We start from the raw sequence: 21,570 nt of genomic DNA on the forward strand, positions 1-21,570 counted from the left end.
GAGGAAGCTTTTTTTTTTTTTTTTTTTTTTTTTTTTTTTTTTTTAGCAGTATGTATGAGCATAATGAAATGCACTCTTTTCACATCAGGCATCACCTTTAGTGGATTTTCCCTGAGCTCATGTAAAGAGTGCCCATTCTGTTATACTGGTACTACAAGAAGTGGTATGCAAATTGATTTCACCAGTGAATTAATCAGAAGAAAAATGATTGGTTTCCTAGTTGGATGGATTTCCATAAAAAGGAAAGACTTAAAAAAGTCTTAGAAAAGAGAGAGTTTAAAGCAAATAATGAGGTGATATAAAGCAAGAGATAATACAGATATCATTGCCTGTTTCACAGTCACTTGAGTACATGGAGATAACTTCAGCATTTGAGCTCTGTAAGATTGTTTAACTTCTCTGTGTGGGAACTGCCACAATTACAAAGTTTTAGATGTATAATTTGGTTCAGTTACAGTGTAACGATCCACATGTTTCTGTGAAATAAATGCTTCAGTAATGGGGAAGCTTGCATTGAGTTTCAGCAATTTTAAATAAAATTAATGCTCTCTTCCCATAAAGACATGTGATCCTACAGTGCAAACCAGAGGCCTGACTCTCCATCCTGTTTGTTTGCCAGGTCTTCACAGTTACTCTATACTACCTATTTAGCAGCTATAATAAAGCACGTTCTCTTAAATATTGAGTTACTTTCATCCAAACTGTACTTGCTGCATAGTGTATGTGATCGATGGGTCAGAAGGCAGTCTCCTAAAGCATAAGAGAATGATACAGTGTCATTCTGGAGATGCATCTAATTCCTGAGCTACTTCTATGCTTTTAAGAAAATACTGGGATAACAGTTATAATAGCACTTAAATGGCAGGGATTCAAAGGCCAGTGTTAATTCTGTGTAGGAACATCTGCAAATACCATCTGCTGCAATGAATCTGCCTGTGCCACATTTGTAATATTGTAATCAAATAAATAAAATTTTCTGCCTTCATACTGCTAAGCTGGACATTTAATTAGAAAATGCTGATGCTCATTTGACTAGATTTGTTTGTTTCATTGGTTACAAATTAGGGAGTTAGTAGATAATGAGGCTCACTTCGGTGCACTGCTCAGAAGTCTCAGAAGAGGAGATGTTTAATTCAGGTGGCTAATGATAATTCTGCAAGGACTGAAAACAACCTTCTCCATGCTTGCTGCTTGGATTTGGGTGTAGCAAATGTGACAGACCATTAGCCTTTAAGAATATACCGCAATATAAAGTGCAGTACCATAGCATGGGCTACTGCAAAAATTTTGGAAATCCATTTTGAAAAAACTGATTTTCAGACAAGAAAAAAAAATCTGTGCAGGGATGTGATACAGTAGGAAAGAATCCCTTAAACTTGTAGGGAAACAGTGTAAACTGATTTAAAATCTTTTCCAAGAATGTAAGGTCAGTACTATAAAATTTTAAAGCGATTGCTTTTTCATTGCATCAGACATCATTTTTTCACTGAAAACTTCCCACTCTACTTTAAAAAGTAGTCACCCTTTCAGACAGTAATTTAAACTTCTTCTTTCCAGGAGAGAATGCATTTCCAAGAGTGCCCCTTATGAATGGTCTGATTGGCCCTAACCCTCACCTCCCTCATACAGCTTTGACTGCTGGAGGTGGACTGGGCACTTTCTCTCCCATTACACAGCAACCTTATACTGATACCAGGTAAGTCAAGATGGGAAATAAAAAATTATCTGTTGTTTAGCATTTATCACTTGGGGGGTGGTGGTGTTATTAATACTATGACATTATTAGTATTTAACTACGTAGTTCTTGACAGCCACTACAAAAACTTAGATATTCTTGCAGCCCATTCACTACTGAAATAGCAAACTGAATTATTTTGCTTTTTTTTTTAATATTGAGAGCAATCTATCTATAAAATAAAACCCTTTTCTGATTTGTCAGGGATAAGAACCCAGCATTCAATCCAATGGTAAATGATCCAAACAGCTCATGGGCACCATCTGCTCCACCTTTGGAAGGTGAAGGCGATACAATGTCCAATGCTCAAAGAAGCACTCTTAAGTGGGAAAAAGAAGAAGCTTTGGGTGAAATGGCAACAGTAGCACCTGTTCTCTATACAAATATCAACTTCCCTAACCTGAAGGAAGAATTCCCAGGTGAGTGATTTACTGAATAGAGTTAAATATTTTGTAGTAATTTATGCATGTTGATTTGAAAGAATGTAACATAGACTTACCAAAGCCTTGCATATTAACACATTTTTTGATTGCAGACTGGGCTACAAGAGTGAAGCAGATTGCTAAACTGTGGAGGAAAGCAAGCTCACAGGAGAGGGCTCCATATGTGGTAAGAACAATTACCACCTGCGTTAGCATACTTCAGCAAACGTATATTTCACTTACAAGGTTTTCATTTGTTTTTTTAAAATAAATGAAGTTTTAGGGTTAGTGAAAGTTCACTTCAAGAATGCCTTTGTAATTTAACTTCCAACTCTGAATACTTCTACCTGTATTCTTTGCTTTTCAGTCTTGGAATAAACTATATTAGTATTGTGCAATCTAAAGACATCAGCTGAGACGAGAACATTTTTGGTTCCCACTGCCTTTTTGCTACATCTGATTCATGGCCTCAAGTGTTATTTGCTCTTTCTCTTTCTGCACAGGATCTCACCAGTTTCTTCAGAAGGATAATAACAAATCATTGTGTGACTTTCTGTCATCTTCCCCTCTCACTAGTCTTTTATTTTTTGCCCCATTAGAGTTGCTGAAGACTTTCACCTGTTGAAGTAACCATTCCAGAGGTGTCAGGGCTCACATCCCTACTTCCCTCATTTTTTTCTACTTGTGTGTTCTTGCCTTACTGTTCCCCTTCACTACTTACTCTTTGCTATTGCTTTGCCTAATGCTTTGTGGTGGAAACTCTTCTGTATCTTCCATGTTGTGGGGAGCATGAAGGACTCCATTTTTCTCTCTAAAAGCATTCACTTTCTTCACATCTGAGTCAAGTGAATACACATATTTGTAGTAGCTGTCTGAAGTTAATGTGGTCATTCATTCCATTCTCTAGAACTTCTGCCATTCAAAGGGTGACCCTTACACTTTGTTGAAACCTCTTATTGAAGCCTGTCCATATCCAAATCTCAGAACCTATATTATTCATCCTTTTTGACCTTCCCAGCCATTGTTAGCAAATGTGCTTTTCTTTAATTTCCTGTCACATCTGCATTCTCTCTTGGTTCTCATCTTTTCTTTGTTTCTTCACAACAGCAATTGGATGATCATTCTCACTTTGTAGATGTCTGTGGATTTCGCAGGGTTATGTTTTCAGTCTCCCCCCACCTGCACTTTTTTAATATAGTCCCATTAGTAAGCAAATTTGATTCCCATGCATGTTGGTGACTCAGAGCTTAACAGTACCAACATCATCTCCTACTGTTCAAATTAAAAAATCCCCTTATCTCTCCTGACAATTTTTAGAAGATAAATCTTTACCTGAAACTCAATGTGGGAAGTGGAGTTCTTGATCTTTCCAAAACCCTTTCCACTTGAAAGAATAATTCTCTATTGTCTTCTTTGTATCACTGAGGCATCATCATTATTCTGCTTTTTATTCAGGCCTGTAAGTTCAGCACCTTTGGACCTCTATGTCATCTTGTCCATGCTGTATTTAATCTTCGTGATTCCTTCTGCGTAGTATTTATAAGATACTATCCACTTACATGGGTGGATTTTTATTCAGGCTTTTATCACGTCACAATTGTTTCTATTACTGATTTTTTTTCTTTTTCATGGTTCTTCACAAATGCAGTCCTGTTCTCCTGATGGATATCCAAAAAGCAGCTGCAAAAATTATTTCCCTCATGTTTGGGAGGAGGGTGCATGCAAGTGCGCACACATGAGTATTTACATAGCAAGAAGCAGTTATTTCCTCACAAAAGTTACAGGCTGTGTACTCTTGCCATTCAGCTGTTGCTAATGTTCCTGGCATTGTGCATGCAAAAAGCTGCTGTGGTACCTCCCCTGAGGGACTTACACTCTGTGGGGATGAGTAAAGGTTTAGTAAATTTTCACTGTAGGCTTTTTACTTTCCTTAGTATGTACAATCCCATCACTTACAGGGGAAAATGACACTAATTTTTCTGCTGATGTGACACTGGTGCTCTCATCCATGTCACTGTTTCATTGTTGGAGGGGAAGGATTAAAGCCTTTTCTGCTAGGCAACCCCTACTTGACAACTGCAAATAAAATTGTGAAAAAGAAGATGTGAGGGTTTGATTCAGAAAAGCAATCGCATCCCAGATAGGTGGTAAAACAGACTCTTTGAAACTTCCGTTAGATGCTTAAAAGTGTCAGTATGGCTGTAAAATGCCTCATTGAAGAGGAATTGCTTTTCTTCCATCCAATTTTTCCTGATCCATACAGCCATATCCTATGTTTATACTGCTAACTTAACACAGACTGAGATCTATAGAGGCTATTTAATGGAGTAGACTGCATTTTTCTTGTCATTGAAGTTCTCCACATTAGTGGCCTTTATTGATCCAAGCATCAACTGCTGTGCTCATGTCTTCAGATTGCAGACCACACCAATGTGTGATCTGAAAGGTAAACTGGTGGGATTCATGCTTTCCTGGCACAGTGCAGTACCTGAACAGACACTCCTAATCTATAGAAAACCTCTGCTGCTAATAACTCCTTAGTTCTTTCCATGTATATTAAATGCAGAATTTCTACACAGGTGAAGTATTTGCAGTCTGGAATTCCTTTTAAAGTGCATAATTTAATTTTCACAAGCACACCTGTGATTAAAACAGGCTGTACAAACAATTTGGTGATAGATTTTGTAGGAATAACAGATGCAGTGTTCACGCTTAGCAGAAGAAAATAAGGCTAACTACATTTTTTTATCTTTTCCCAGCAAAAAGCCAGAGATAATAGAGCTGCTTTGCGCATCAATAAAGTACAGATGTCAAATGACTCCATGAAAAGGCAGCAGCAGCAGGATAGCATTGATCCTAGCTCACGCATCGACTCCGACCTCTTTAAAGATCCATTAAAACAGAGGGAATCGGAACATGAGCAGGAGTGGAAATTCAGACAGGTGTGTTGCATTTAGGGTGTTTTGTTATTTTTCTTCCAGCTTCTTACTGCATTGTTGTAATCTGTTGTAATAAAATCAGTTTTAATCTTTCTTTGTAGAAGAGTATAAAGTCAGCCATTCTGCGTAGGAAGAAAACAGATGCTATCAGAAGAGAAGCTGCTTGTAAATGTTAGAAAACTTTGTTTTAAAACTTTGACTCTTAAATCATACCTATTATGGAAATAGCTTATTCTTTCTCTGTATGGCTGGCTGGTGTAGTAGTTTGTTTTTATATGCCCTATATTGCAGTAACCTTGTCCTGCAGACTACCACTTCAAATTGGGCTGGTTGTCTCTCAGAGCCCATTTGCCTCACAGCAGTGCTGCATCTGTCATTAACGTTTCGTCTTCAGAGTATAAGGTTGGAAAGCAGTGCTGCTCTTTAGGCAACCTGGGAAATGCTTCTTCCCAGGCAGTCAAGGTGCATGTCAAGGTAATTGAACTTTACAAATAGCTAGACCCTCTGCTCCCATTGCATTTAAAATTTGCAATTTATAATTATTTATAATTGATCTTTGATGTGTCCTAAAGTTTTAATTATATATTCAGTCATCAGAAAGATTTTGCATACCCCGGACATACAAGTGTAACCTTTTTCCTCATAATTTTAAAACAGCAAATGCGGCAAAAAAGTAAGCAGCAAGCCAAAATAGAAGCCACGCAGAAGCTTGAACAAGTGAAAAATGAGCAGCAGCAACAGCAGCAGCAACAGCAGCAGCAGCAGTTTGGTTCACAACAGCTTCTGAACCAGTCTGGCTCAGACACACCTAGCAGTGGGATCCAGAGCCCCTTAACGCCACAGGCTGGCAATGGAAGTATGTCTCCTGCACAACAGACATTCCATAAGGATCTATTTACAAAGCAGCAGCTACCTGCTACGCCTACGTCAGCATCCTCAGATGATGTGTTCCTAAAACCACAAGCCCCACCCCCTACTCCAACCCGAATCCCAGTACATGATTCACTCTCTCAGTCTCAGACTCCTCAGACATCGTCACAACAGATGTTTTCTCCAGGTTCCACAAACACAAGACCTCCTTCTCCAATGGATCCATATGCTAAAATGGTGGGAACACCTAGACCAGCACCCATTAACCAGAACTTTGTCAGAAGAAATACCATTGCACCATTAGATACCTGTGCACCACAGTCATCCGTATCTAGGCCCATTCAGGTAACTGAACCATCAGGAAGCAGGCCTTCACCAGTCAGGGATTCATGTTCTTCATCTCCAGGTAGCAGTGATCCCTATGCAAAGCCACCAGACACACCCAGGCCTGTCATGGCATCAGAGCAGTTCTCCAAACCACTGGGGGTCCCAAGATCACCTATAGTTATGGAACAGTCAGGGAAGGTTCCTTTAACAGCTGGAAGCAGCGATCCGTTTACTAAGCCGGCTCCCAGAACTGATACGTTTCAGAGACAGAGAGTAACTTCTGCTGATGCATATGCACGGCCACCATTGACTCCTACTCCTACTCCTGTTGATGGTAGCCCTGGACCTTTTAAAACTCCTATGCGCCCACCCCAGTCTCCACAAGATCCTTACGCTTCAATGCCAGCTACACCAAGGCGTGTTGCTGTTGACCCATATGAAAGGCCCGCTCTGACACCAAGGCCAGTGGATAACTTTTCCCATAATCAGCCGAATGATCCATACAGCCAGCCTCCCCTTACTCCCCATCCTGCAATAAAGGAGACTTTTGCCCATCCACCCCGGATAGTGCGACAACAGAGTGATTCTTTCCCTCAGTCTGGACCCATTCCAAGGCCAGCTTCTCAGGACCCTTACTCCCAGCCTCCAGGTACTCCTCGGCCAGTTGCTGATCCTTACGCCCAACCTCCAGGAACTCCTCGGCCCACCACAGTTGATCCATATATGCAGCAACCACCAACACCAAGACCTGCTCAGCCAGCAGATTTATTTGCTCAGTCCCCAGCAAATCAGAGACATTCTGATCCATACGCCCAACCTCCTGGAACACCAAGGCCAGTTCTCAGTGATCCTTATTCTCAGCAACCAGCAACTCCAAGGCCAGGGATTCCAGAGAGTTTTAACAGACCTGCAATGGCAAGACCGGGACTAATACCAAATAGAGATCCTTTCCTGCAGACGCCACAGAACAGGTTGCAGGGCACTTTTGTCAGGCCATCAGATCCATGTTCTCAAACTCCCAGACCTGCAGGACCTGCAATAACGGATTCATTTAGCCATGGTCCAGCTGCTCCAGCACGTGACCCATATGATCAGCCACCGATGACTCCAAGACCTCAGCCAGAATCTTTTGGAACTGGCCAACTGGCCCATGATGCTGCTGAACAGCCACGGCCTGGATCTGAGGGCAACTTCAGTGCATCTGGAAATTCTCCGATGAGTTCTCAAGGACAACAGTTTCCCAAAGTTTCACAAGTTCCTGGCCCAGCACCCACTACAGGAGTAACAGATACACAGAATACCATGAATATGTCTCAAGCAGATACTGAGAAGTTAAGACAGGTGAGAATAATGTTTAATACCGATGGTATTAAAATTTTGTAAGTAGAAGAATTACCGCCATTCTTGTTAATATTTGACGTTTGTTGCCATTAAACATAGCTATATAATGTAGAATTACCTTCATTCACTTAGTATGTTAATTTGGTCCTCCTGGGTAGAACCTCAATATATAGAATATAGAAACATCAGTAATTTTTAAGGAGTTTGGACAAGATCCAAAAATGAAGCAAAGGCCATCTTTGAAGCCACTGAAGATGTAGACAATTGGTCTGTAATAGCCCTTTTATCCACAGTGTGAGGGGAAAAAAACACCTAGAAATGACAATTAATTCTGTAGAACTGATTGTCAGTGACTTGTTCACTGACTGAAAAAGGAAGTATAGGCAAAGATCTCAGACTAGACATCTTAACTCTTCAGTTGTCTGACATGTTGAAGTGAATCCTACCATTGGTCACTGCTCTTCTTGAGGCACATTCACTCTAGGTTGTTGTCGATGAATGTTTGGCTAACAGCTCTTGCTGAGACATAGAATTACATTCAACTTGTGGAAAGCTGCATAGTCTTTTGTTTGGAAGGAGCGATGGGAAGTGGATTTAGCAGGAAAATTGGTAGTATTTATTGTACAAAGTCAAGAGTAAATTCTGCAGCTTTGGTTTAAACCTCTTGCTGAATTTTCTTCAGTGGACCTCTAGTGACCTTTCTCCCTCAGAATGTACTTTTTCATGTGGTAAAAGGGCCTGCCATTATTGGAATAGAAAAAGGAAAAGAGAGTTGCTTGTATGTTAATTGGTAAAATGGGTTCACACTATACGCTTTAACAAGAGGTCTGGAGATTAAGTGGTGTTACCAGCACCTTGCACCATTTGATCCCTCTTCTAATTTCTGAGGTGTGATTGTGGTAGTTTATAATATTTTTCTGTAGCGATTGAAGAATTTCTTTTCTCAGAAAGGCTTAACGTAGCGGAGTGTAACACTTCAAAATTGTCAAGCACAACGATTTCTTTTTTCTTTAAACAGCGCCAGAAATTACGTGAAATTATTCTACAGCAACAGCAGCAAAAGAAGAATGCTGTTCGTCAGGAAAAAGCCTTGCAGGATGCAGCAGCTCCTACCCATGCAACTCCTCTTCAGCATTGGCAGCAAGACAACTTAAATCAAATTTTTAACCGCCCTCCTCCTCCGTATCCTGGGAATATTAGGTCCTCTGTTGTCCCTCCAGGCGGGCCGAGGTTCACCATATACCCAAAAGACCAACGTGGACCATTTCCTGCTGATGGGCAATTCAATAGACCCCAATTTCCAGGGGATATGAATGCCATGGGAATGAGACCTCATGGTCTTAGGTAAGCTCTTTGATCTCTTAAAACCAGCGTACTACAGGGCTGGTTCTACATTTACAGAAATTGTTAGATAAAGGGTGTTGTGGGTTTTTTTATATGAAAAATCATCTGTGTTGTCTACAGTAGCTGGTAATCTTCCTGAAGTCAGTATGTACAGTGAGTTTTCCTGAAAGCATCTGTACCATCAGAATGTGTATTCTACACTAACACTGTTTTATACTGTCTTTTATTGGGAATTAATCAGAAATAAAAATGGAGAAACTGCAATCCTTGTGAAAGTTATGGGATCTGAAAGATCTTGTTGCCCATGGTTTTGGGGCATTTCTTTTTTTAAAAAGAAGTAAAAGGTCTGACTTTTGATGTCGTAATAATGAGTAAGTGTAATATTCTTGTTTTCGTTTATAATGAATATGTAATCAAACAACAACTTCTGTTTTGCCATTTTTACAGTGAATGCTGTAGGAATGAATGAATTCCAGTATTGGCATAGATTGTCATCTCAGGAATTATTATTTTCAATATTTTGGATTTATTTCAGTAATTTCTAAATCCACACTATTATTTTTTACATTGAGTTGCATTAACATGCAGTTTATTTACTAAGATGGTTCTTACTGTCAGTTTTCTATCAATTATTATTGGAATTGAAACCAGGTTGTTTATTAAACATAATTAAAGCAATTATTTTATTGTAGTCATAAAGCTCATTTAAATGTAAGCATAATTAGCCAAAATATTTATTTAAATATCTTGATGAATGCATCATGTAAAGCATTTTGGTGAATAGTTATTTAGTCAAATATGCCAGACTAGGCAGTCCTGAGAAGAAAGATTATTTAGTCTTTCATACTTCTATTTCAGATACGGGTTTCCAGGAGGTGGCCATGGTCCACCATCAGGTCAGGAACGTTTCCTCAGTCCTCAGCAGCCAATGCAACGTCCTGGAGTTCCCCCACAGCTGAGAAGATCTCTGTCTATTGATATGCCTCGTCCAGTGAACAATCCGCAAATAAATAATACATCTGGGATCTCTCAACATTTTCCTCCACAGGGAATTCCAGTTCAGCAGCACAATATATTGGGTCAGGCATTTATCGAGTTACGTCACAGAGCTCCTGATGGGAGACCAAGGCTGCCTTTTAACCCTTCTGCTGCAAATGTTATGGATGCAGGAGCACAACATCAACGACATGCAGGGTTTATACCCAGGCAGGAGTTTCCAGCCCCAAGACAGGCAGAACCACTGAGACACAATTCTCAAGGTATACCTAACCAGTTGCAGATGCCTACAAGTTTGGAGCATATGTCACAATCCCAGCAGGATCAAATCAATCCTGACAACCCACCTGCACTTGTAATACGTTCTCTAAGTCATCCACCAGTTGCTGATGCATTCCCAGGACCATCTTTGTCTACATCTGCACCAAGTGATGAATCTGCAAATTTACAGCCAAGTGATGGTCTAGAAGAAAAGCTTGATCCTGATGATCCTGCTGTAAAAGATTTGGATGTGAAAGACCTTGATGGGGTTGAAGTCAAGGATTTAGATGATGAGGATCTGGAAAATTTGAATCTAGACACAGAAGATGGGAAAGGAGATGAACTGGACACTTTAGATAATTTGGAAACGAATGATCCTCACCTTGATGATCTTCTAAGATCCGGCGAATTTGATATCATTGCATACACAGACCCAGGCCTTGATGTGGGGGATAAGAAAGGAATGTTTAATGAAGAACTAGATCTTAGTGTCCCCATTGATGACAAACTAGATATCCAGGGCAAGACAGAAGAACCAAACCAGAAAGAACAAGGTGATAGAACTGTTTCCCCTCCTGAGACCCAGTCTCCACAGAAGAAGTCTGCTACAGAAAATGAAATTAAAACAGAAGTACTTTCCCCAAACACTCAGGAGGAAAGGAAGAATGAGAACGAAAAAAGTGATGGAAATGCTGAATCCACAAGTACTCAACAGGCTGCTGAAGTGGAGTTAAAGGATGGAGAAAAGACTCCTGCGCAGCCTGCCAACCCTGACAAAACTACTGCTGTTCCTAGTCAAGAATCAACTGTGCCTAGTCCAGATGCTCAGGGATCTGCTCCACTGCCTGTTCAAGGAGCCGTAAGTTCCTGCAGTATTTCTGGGTCCACACCAGTCCTCTCAAGTTTGCTAGCTAATGAAAGCTCAGATAATGCTGAAGCAAAGACTCTAGGATCTCCATCTCAATCTTTGCCAACAACACAAATGAACCATGCATCAGGTATTCCACAAACGCTAATGACACCTGGTGGACAGATCTTGGAAAACACTTTAAATTCAAATTTGACCATGGTTCCACGAATGAACCATAATTTTTCTCAAGGGTCACCAAATCCAGGATTTATTCAGGGTCAGTCATCTAATCATAACTTTGGGACAGGACAGACATCTAATCAAACTGTGGCTGTAACAAACCGTCCTGGTCCTAGTGGCATATCTGGTCCCCAACAGATAATGCTCCCTCAACCATTAGCTCAACAACAAAATCGAGAGAGACCACTTCTGCTAGAGGAACAGCCACTTCTTCTGCAGGACCTTTTGGATCAGGAAAGACAGGAGCAGCAGCAGCAACGACAGATGCAAGCCATGATTCGCCAACGTTCAGAGCCATTTTTCCCTAATATTGGTATGTGGGTGATTTATTTGTCTGCATTCTGGTTAGTTTTTTAAAACTACAACAATAAATAGCTAAATAATCTATAGCACTGAAAGAAGCAGGGTAGATACGTGGAGCTTGAACAAAAAACAACCTGCCTAGTAGGTACAACGGGAGTCTAGAAATGGAGCATGTAGGTAGAATTCTGAACTCCATGGCAAGGCTCCTGTTGACATTACCAGAATCAGGGTAACTATGCATTACTGCTAATTTTTCTGACACCAGCTCTGTTGCGTATTCTCTTTATACGTTTTTTTGCAGTGTTTAGTGTGTCTCAAGGAAGGGGGTCATCGAAAGCTGTACTACTAACTCACAGTCTAGGCAAGGCTCAGAAACATCACAAATAATTCTGCACATACTAAAAGCATTTCAGATAAACTGTTATTTCCTGTTCAATATAACATAGCAGTTTGAGCATTCAGATAAAGACCATGATTATCCTTTAATTGTTATTAATGAAATATGAAATTTTAAGAAATATTGGTTGTAACTACACTGGCCATCAAGGCTGTTTTGTTCAAAAGACAAACTTAACCTACCCCCTAAGTCACACTTCCATATTTGTAGTGTGGCTAGAACGTGCTGTAGCCACCCAAGGTGGCTACGGTGACCTCCAGAGGTCCCTTCCAACCTCAGCCGTTCCGTACTCCCATTTATCCTGCTCTGTGTGAAGCACCTAGTGGGAGAGACAGCCAAAAAGCAGAGTTCACTATGCTTTTCAGATGCTCTACGGGGCCTGTGCTTTTCTGCCTGTAGTGCTACTGGTAATTACAGAGTAACTAAACTGTTTTCTTAGTACCTTAGAGGTGGTGTGTCGGTTTTGCCAATTGAACTCACAGAAACAACTCTTCTTCCTGATTCTTAAACCTATGAATAGAATTTATTAATCTGTTGGGTCATAGGCCAAATTTGGTCTAGAGCCCTTCTCAGACTGACCTGCTTTTCTTTGTATGTTGTGGCTGAAAACAAGGACAGCTGCTGCTGGAGTAACTTTCCTTAGAGGATATATGAAACTACGTATTAACCATGAATTTCAAAGTGGAGAGGACAAGTAATGTGAAATAGTAATGCAATTATGTTGTTTTACTGATGATTTATGCATGAACTAGATCTAAACAGGTCAGTTCCAGTTAATAACTTGTAATGTTCAGCTATGTAATTCACTTTTACTGTTCTTCTTTTATAGACTTTGATGCAATTACTGATCCCATAATGAAAGCAAAAATGGTAGCTCTTAAGGGGATCAATAAAGTCATGGCGCAAAGTAACATGGGGATGCCACCAATGGTTATGAACAGGTAGGCAACACTCGATACCATTATTTAGGGCTACAAAATGTAAAAGGAAATGATAGAGTTAGGGGAAACTGTGCACAGGAAATGAAAACATTCAGAAGTGGAAAAAGATCTTTTTGTCATGTAGTTCATAGTCCATGCTAATACAAGATTATCTCCTAAGAATAAAACTAGTGTGGCAGTAGAAACTATAAAAAGTATTAAAATGCATCAGACTTGTGTTCCAGTTGTAATGTCATTGGTCAACATGGCTTCACTGTTGATGTTTTCTTGTTTTCCCACTTACTAATTATGTAATGACATCTCTCCCGTGCATTGTGTTTGAAAACTGTTGATGGCCATGTAATGGTTAAGCTTCATGTTGCAGCATATAATTTAATGCTAAGTATAATTAAGATTTAGCCCAAGCAATGGAAATTTAATCCTCTCTCTAAATCTGTTCTGAGGACAGAAGGGGCTATGAACTGTGTAGACTTCACCATGACTGCCTTTACAATAGGTGGAGAGTCTATGGGCCAGGAAGGATCTGCACCTTTTCTATTTATGTGGCACTTCGTGTGTTTTCTCCTTCCTAGCACATACTGCAGTGTTACATCATAATATGTGGCTTACCAGAAGCATACATGTACCCAATTCTAGTTGAATTTGCTAGTGACCATGCTATCTAAATCCATTAAATCTTTTTTTTTTTTTAATCATAACATAATAAAACACAACTGCAGTAATTTTTGTGTGTGTGTGCATCTTCACTGTTTTAGCACAGTACACCATGTTTACTTCATCTCTCTGAAATGTGTAAGATGCAATAGTTTCAACTGAGGGCAAAGTGTTGTAGCATCAAACGAGAATTAATATTCTCCTGATGTTGAAAAAGTTTGATACAGAAGTTCAAACAAATGTATGTAAAATATTTGGATGCTTTGTGTAAGTTCAGTGTAGTACAAAAGGTTGTCTCTCCCCTAAAATACGCACCAGTTTTAAAAGTTATATTTTCACTTTTGTTTTATGTATCAATAGGTTTCCCTTTATGGGTCAGCCAGTGCCAGGGGCTCAGACCAGTGAAGGCCAAAATCATATGCAGCAGGCAATTACACAGGTAATACAACTTGATATGGGGTTTAAACAGAAGTGTTTAATAATGATAACTAGTTTTTGGTTTTTTAATTGAATCATGATTTAATATCCTTGTCTGTACGTTTTACTGAAATTTCTAGGATGGAAGTTTGGCACCTCAGATTTCTAGACCTAATCCTCCCAATTTTGGTCCTGGTTTTGTCAGTAAGTACAGATTTAATAATTTATTGTATGTTGATGTTTCTTTCTACAGTTCTGTTTTATTTAAAACAAAATATCCATAAATGGATCCTGTGTCTCAAAAATTCATCCTTTTAAAATTGAGTCATTTTATCATTATGATACCAACTAATAAAGGAGTGCACAGTAAATGCTATTAACTTTTTCTGGAAGCTATCTTCAGAGAAACACCATAAGGAAAGAGGGAAGCGTAACAAACAGAAAATTAGCATTATTTGGATTTGTGTGAGGATAGTAATCTATTAACTGACAGACTGCTATGTCAGAAACCTGGTGTTTGGTTGTGTTGTAGTATTCTGAGCTCAGTGAGAACAGCAGTCTGTATTGATGGGGGGGCGTTATTTCAGAAGCAGAAAGTTTTGTGCATCATCATTGTCATTTTACCAAATAGCAATAAAAGCTTTTCAGGCATTAGTTAAGCAAGCCTGGCTGGGAACAACAATTGTTGAAAGCAGAAATACATAGCACCTGTATTTTGTGTTCCTTGTTTCTGGTTGCCCTAGATCAATTGTAAATCCTAGTCTCTGTGATAAGAAAGATTTATTAGCAGAAATTAAAACTAAGCATATGTTGGGAGAGGAAGACCCCATGTAAAAAAGTGTTTCTGTCACTGCAAAAACTTTACTTGATATTTATGAATAAGAAACAGAAGTAAACACCTTCACCTTTTCCAGAAACTGGAGTAGCAGCACTGAGTATGCAGTAAGGAGCTTTTGCAATATTATCTGTATGAATTTCTGGTGAGATTTGACATAGGACTCAGTGGTGGCCTCACTGTGGTTGGGGTGGTGGTGGTTCTGCCACTTGAGAAAATCTGTTTCTTGTTTCGGTAGTAGTTACTCTACCTGGAACTTGTTAATATTTCCGTACTTTCATTTGCACTTTCACGTTGCTCCCCTCTGCAGTTACTCTCCATTGTTTCCACTCAATTGTCCCTTCAGGTTATGTGATTAGTTTTGCAGAATTTATTGTTGAAAGAATGGCACCCCTTGAGACTGTAGCTAGCTCTGTGAATTGATTTAGTTGAGCCGTTAGAGTCGATCGCTGTTGCTACCGCTGTGACTGTTAAAAGTAGAAGGTGGTAGGGACTGGAGCACAAGGAGGACATGGTTATATTGAAAACATACTGTTGTGTAGGTATCTTTATTAAACAAACTTTCTTTACAAGGAAGATGCATGCTGTATTCCTGGTTATCCAGCTCAATGCCACAATGCGATCAGGAGACAAATGATACCATCACCAAACCGTCTCTCTTGCCTTCTGGGCTTAGTGCAGATCAAGTGTTAGCAGACATGATTGTTTTGCCTCAAGAAAAACATCTGAGAGCAATGGACTGCTCATAGCAAATGAGCATTTCTCATTTGTAAAAAGAGTAATGTCTCAGTTACAGTCTAAATGAGAGTGCGTTGGTTTGTGGGGAGGAAAAGGCACTGGTGCTGAAGGCCCTGTGCAGAGGGCTGACAGAAAGTTATTTTTACAAAGACTATTTTACAATATGTTTCATTTCATGAATATTTGATGGATGTTTATCACTTTAATTTTTTTCTTAGAAGTAGTACTAAAAATAGATCTTATATGTACAAAACTTCTGCAAACACCCAAATTAATGAGGCCGTGTTTCCTGTAAATTTGTATCTTTACTCCCTAATCTCTTTCTCTCTCCCTGAGTACTTCCAGAGGTTGTCCATGTCCCCTCTTCTGTGGCAGAGCAGGGTACCACCAGGTTCTTAGCTGCAAGCTATGCTTGCTCACTGGCTAGCAAGTGCACATTTACTGGTTAGACAGCAGGCTGGTGTCTCTTGAAATTCAGGGACTATGTTAAAACTGCTTTCTCTCAATAAATGCAGTAATTTGGATCTCTGTCTCCTTTACTCAAATCACTCCAAGAGCTTAGTATCTCTTGAGATAACAAGTCCTCTGTCAGATTTGGCTGAACTTGACCAATGGTTTCTTAAAATAAGGGGGGAACCTGATAGTTAAACTTAATCTCTAAAGAGTAGGATGGGAGCTCACCCCCAGGATGAGATCATATCATACTTAATTTCCCTTTTCTCTAGATGATTCACAAAGAAAGCAATATGAGGAATGGCTGCAAGAAACACAACAACTTCTTCAAATGCAGCAGAAGTACCTTGAGGAGCAAATTGGAGCGCACAGAAAATCAAAAAAGGCACTCTCAGCAAAACAGCGTACAGCCAAGAAAGCTGGCCGTGAGTTCCCAGAAGAAGACGCAGAACAGCTTAAACATGTTACTGAGCAGCAAAGTATGGTCCAAAAACAGCTAGAACAGGTAATCATCTGGAACCCAAACTGATCGCCTTAATACTAAGCTGTCATACTGGTATGACTCCTTCCTTTAAATCTTCTAAAGGCGAGTTAAAATGTTTAAATATAGTGGAGCTTATTTAAAGGGAGCCACTCCCTATCTTATTTTGTCTGTGTAACAGCATTACTCTGGATTGCTGGTGACAGTGGTGTTGTAGAAGAATACGCTATGGCAAACGTTATGACAAAAAGCTGGTTTAGTACTTTGGGAAGAGGGGAAATTGCTTGGCAAAATGACTTGCAACGGAGTTTCTGGCACCATGAAAAGCATAAATGAAGGATTCAGAGGGACGTCTTAGCATGTAGGGCTTTGTTTCAGGCTTGAATGAAGCTCATAACTCAGTCTTTTTCAGGTGTCCTTACGTAATCAAAACCTCTTGGTTATATGCCAGTTAAACGTTACTGTTTAAAAATCTCTTTTCATTATCATCTTTAGCGTTAGTCTAGTTTTATGATCTGTCTAGTTCCTAGACACTGATCGTCAGTGTGTGTTATCTGTTATTGCATCATGGAATAATACAGGTCAAAGGGATATCTGGAGATCATCTAGTCTACTGCTCAAAGTAGAACTAGCTTCACGGTTAAATCAGGTTGCTCAGCGCCTTATCAGTCAAGTTTTGTAAGTCTCAAAGGGTAGAGATTTCCCAGCCTCTCTGGGCCCCTGTTCCAATGTATAACCACTTTTACTGGGTTTTGTTTTTCTTTCTTTATATTCAGTTGGAATTTCACTTGCTACATCCTGTAACTGTGATTATAGTAAATGAGATTAAAGTTAAACCTGTGGTAGCTTTGATAAATCTATGCTTTTGCCAATGATATTGAATGCTATGTTCCTCAAGGCAGTGTTTATAAATCATCTGGCATGATTGTCAGGATCAGCTAGACCTGCTGAACATAAAAATACTTTAGAATTATCCTTTATTAATATGAGGGAAAAAATTGGCAGCAGGCCGCTTGGAATGAAGGCCTGAGTGATACCTGACCCTTTAGTTCTTGCTCCTGTGTTGCTTCAAGACACAGTATGCACTGGATGGAATATTAGTTGGCTTGTCTTTTCACTATGTGGAAGAAGGATGGAACAAATAAATTACGTCTACGTAATTTCTTCCTTTTTCTTTTTTTCCCTTCCACAATGAATCACAAGTAGAATAAATGAGAAAAAAAAGAATTAACCGATCTTTATCATACATACGTCAGTCTAGTCTTACAGTGAAGTTATGTTGAAGAAACGGCTGCTAATCATGACATTACTGGCAGGTTCATTTAGTGCACCACCATTAGTAGGTTCCTTTATTTTTCATTTTTAAACTTAAGTTTCATATACCGCTAGTAAATGCCCTCCAGTCTCCTTCAACCACTGATTTATACCAGTCATCCACATCTAAACAGCATTTCGTTACATACCTAGTAGGAGCTTAAATAAGGTTTTATTAAAGTATATTTTTAAGGACCTTCTATTTGAAGCAATTTACCACTCTTTCAAATCGGATCAAGTAATTTTTCTGTAATCAAGTTTCTGTCAGTTTTTGAAAAGGGCAAAGTCTGTATATGTATATATAAAGAGCTCTCAAATCCCTGTGAACTGCTGGTCCTGGAGACAGGCGCAGAGAAACTGGAGCTGACTTTGTGCAACACGAGCTTATGTCTGACAGGGTTATTAGCTCAGGCACAGAGCCACGCAGACACTACCATATTGTCTCTGTGGCCAGGGCAGTTTAACTGCTTTGGTGTGGCACTGTGCCTGTGCTAATAAGCTCTGCCTTGATCTCCCCTACGCTGTTAAAATCACCAGGTCGATCTGTGCAGGTCGGCTGAGGTCCAGCTGGGTGTAGTCAGTACTGGTCCTTTTGAGATCTCAACTAATTCCAAGTACAGTCACATGGCTGATCTGCCACTGCAGATCCTGGGAGGGCATAGTGGTTTGGATGCCTCATTGTATGGGCATACAGAGCCAACACAGGTTTGGTGCTGTATACCCACGGAGAAGTCCTGGAGCACTGGACTGTGCAGTGCAGTTGGTGGCTTTATGCAGTGGCACTGTTTAGCTGGCGGTGTCAGTGCCAAGCCAGAGCTCATAAATCATACTGGACTTGAGATTACTGTGTAAATAGCCTTCTGGGTGCATCTGTCCTGCATTCTGGAGTGTGTCCTGTCATATCTCTGTTATGCTGAGCTTTCTGGCTTGTCCCTTGCCCCAGATAAAGGAGAGTGCTATCAAACATTTTTAATTATGTTACAGACCTTTTCTATCAGTACAAACAGCAAATGGAAGTTGTGGAAGTCATAATCTAATGTATAGAAGTGAGAGAGAGATTTCCAATAATGTACGTATTATTAATTGGTGGATTACAAGTCCTTTTCTTTTTTTTAGAGAGCAGTGTAGTTAGTTATCTGTTGTGTTTCTGAAATGCTCTTTCTTGTCTGGTTGACACTGTCATACCCTTCCATTGGCTTCTCCTGCTTGCCTTAAAAATAAACTATTAGGCTTAACTTTTAGTGTCCAAGTTGAGTTTATTTTCATCCTAAAATTTAAAATTTTCAAGCAGCGGTTACCATTTTCGTCTGCTGTGTGATGTTTGAGGATCTGTCTGTGAATAAATGGGAATCTACCTTGCTGTTTTCCTGCAAACTTTTCAATTAAATCTCTTAAAAATTTTTGCTGATGTGTGAGGATCGTCCATCTCATTGTTTCCTTTTTCCGGTGTTCACAACTATTGTTATCCTGCACATGGATGCTTAGATCTGTAGGACAAGGATCACTTTTGGTTAAGGTTTGTATATTTTCTAGCACAGTGCAGTCTTGGTATGTAATTAGGACTTTGAGGCACTGTTATTTTTTCTACCGTTTTGGGATTGATAGTATTTCTAATGAAATAATGGCTATTTAGCCTTAAAAAGGGAGACAAAATAAGATTGTGCAGAAAAGCTATTTTTGCCTGAGGTTCATTGTCTATTGAAATTATTATGGTGAGTTACATGTTTTATACTACTCACATAGTCAATACCTGTCAGAGATGAATAATGACTTTTTTAATTCTTAGATTCGAAAGCAGCAGAAAGAGCATGCAGAACTAATTGAGGAATATCGAATCAAGCAGCAGCAGCAGCAGCAGCAGCAGTGTGGAATGGCACCCCATGCTATCATGCCAGGCGTCCAGGCTCAACCACCAATGGTTCCAGGAGGAACAACACCAGCAATGAATCAGCAAAACTTCCCCATGGTGGCACAACAGCTCCAGCATCAGCCACACACAGTGGTAATCCCCGGGCAATCCAACCCAACCAGAATGCCAAATTTATCTGGATGGCAATCTGCAAATGCCCCTGCAAGCCATATTTCCATGAATCCAGCAAGGATGCAGCCTCCAATGACACCATTGCCAATTACTCCTGCTACACCAGCTCCTGTGCCTGGTCCAAATGCAGCTGCACAGTCAGGGCCGCCACCAAGGGTGGAATTTGAGGACAATAACCCTTTTAGTGAAAGTTTTCAAGAGCGGGAAAGAAAGGAGCGTTTACGAGAGCAACAGGAACGGCAACGCATTCAGCTTATGCAGGAGGTAGATCGACAGAGGGCTTTACAGCAGAGAATGGAACTAGAACAGCACAGTATGATAGGGTCTGAACTAAATAACAAAACATCCTTATCTCAGATACCTTTCTTTAATTCTGATCTACCTTGTGATTTCATACAAACTCCACGACCTCTTCAGCAGTCTCCACAGCATCAACAGCAACAAATGGGGCAAATTCTGCAACAAGGTTCTGTGACCTCGCCTCCTGCGACAAATTTTATGCAAAGCAGTGAGCGAAGGCCAGTGGGACCTACAGCTTTTGGACCTGATGCATCTGCTGTTCCGGGTGGAGCCCCTAATTTCCATAATGTAAAACAAACTCATGGGAATCTCCCTGGGACTACCTTTACGCAGAACCAAGTCAGGCCTCCATTTGCTTCTGCTGTACCTTCATCTACAGTACTCAGCAGTGGTGCCCCACGTGGTTCCGACACTAGTGTGCCCCAGGCAACAAACTTCCCTGGATCAAGCCAATCTCTCATACAGCTGTATTCTGACATAATCCCAGAAGAGAAAGGAAAAAAGAAAAGGACACGAAAAAAGAAAAAGGACGATGATGCCGAGTCAATAAAAGCTCCGTCAACTCCACATTCAGATATAACTGCACCATCAACTCCAACCATTTCTGATTCTACCTCCACCCCCACAGTTAACACCCCCAATGAACTTTCACGTCATCAGGATGAGCAAGAGTCAGTGGAGTTAACGGGCCCATCAACATCAAATGCAGGAGAAAGCCAGACCTCTCCAGAGCTGGAATGTAAGCTCCCCAACAGCAATCTGCCACAGAAACAGCCAAGTGTCAATACAGAGGCTGAAAAGGCTAAAACAGATACGCCTACCAGCATTCAAGAAGTTAAACTAGAAAGGGCAGAAACTGATCAATGCTCAGGTCAAGCTGAGCCTAAACCAGAAAATCCAAGCAATATTAAGGTGGAAGAAGATAAGGTCACATCACAGCCTGCCTCTTCAGCTCAGAGTCCAGCACAACCATCTAGTGTTCCAGCAGCGAAAGGGGAGTCAGGGAACGAATTGCTGAAACACCTGCTTAAAAATAAGAAGTCCTCATCTCATCTAAATCAGAAAACAGAGAACAGCATCCGAACAGAAGAGGAGGCTTCTGGGGATAAGAAGTTAACAGAGAAGCAGAATCCAGCTGAAGGAATGGTGAGCCTGTTACTGGTTTCATTATACAGTGGTCATCAACAGTCAAAGGCTAGTTTGTGCCTTTACTGCGGGCATTTGTGAAAAGGTGGGGAGATAACCTACCTGCACAAGGGTGGAATAAAAGCTTTAAGGAATTTTTTACCCCCCTTCCTTCCTTTTCTCCATAAGTAAATTATCCGTGTTACAAAAACAAATTTTAGTATGACTTCGTAGATCAGTGTATTC

The 21,570-nt window shown here is 40.2% G+C and overlaps 1 protein-coding gene across 11 annotated transcripts in view; it reads left to right on the forward strand.

Annotated features, from left to right (window-relative positions):
- Window positions 1–21,570, forward strand: part of KMT2C (lysine (K)-specific methyltransferase 2C) — a 181,190-nt gene that overhangs the window by 142,172 nt on the left and 17,448 nt on the right. For all 11 annotated transcript variants that reach the window (XM_010586059.1, XM_010586023.1, XM_010586032.1 and 8 more), the window contains 12 exons: window positions 1,558–1,696; window positions 1,940–2,154; window positions 2,271–2,344; window positions 4,917–5,099; window positions 5,754–7,634; window positions 8,653–8,978; window positions 9,837–11,638; window positions 12,855–12,966; window positions 13,981–14,059; window positions 14,178–14,241; window positions 16,336–16,568; window positions 19,645–21,345. In XM_010586059.1, coding sequence (XP_010584361.1) covers window positions 1,558–1,696; window positions 1,940–2,154; window positions 2,271–2,344; window positions 4,917–5,099; window positions 5,754–7,634; window positions 8,653–8,978; window positions 9,837–11,638; window positions 12,855–12,966; window positions 13,981–14,059; window positions 14,178–14,241; window positions 16,336–16,568; window positions 19,645–21,345 — 6,809 coding nt within the window. The remainder of the gene's footprint in view (window positions 1–1,557; window positions 1,697–1,939; window positions 2,155–2,270; window positions 2,345–4,916; window positions 5,100–5,753; window positions 7,635–8,652; window positions 8,979–9,836; window positions 11,639–12,854; window positions 12,967–13,980; window positions 14,060–14,177; window positions 14,242–16,335; window positions 16,569–19,644; window positions 21,346–21,570) is intronic.

This window comes from Haliaeetus leucocephalus, unplaced genomic scaffold (genome assembly GCF_000737465.1).
Source record: "Haliaeetus leucocephalus isolate CR32 unplaced genomic scaffold, Haliaeetus_leucocephalus-4.0 Scaffold0, whole genome shotgun sequence".
In the NCBI taxonomy this organism is placed as follows: Eukaryota; Metazoa; Chordata; class Aves; order Accipitriformes; family Accipitridae; genus Haliaeetus; species Haliaeetus leucocephalus.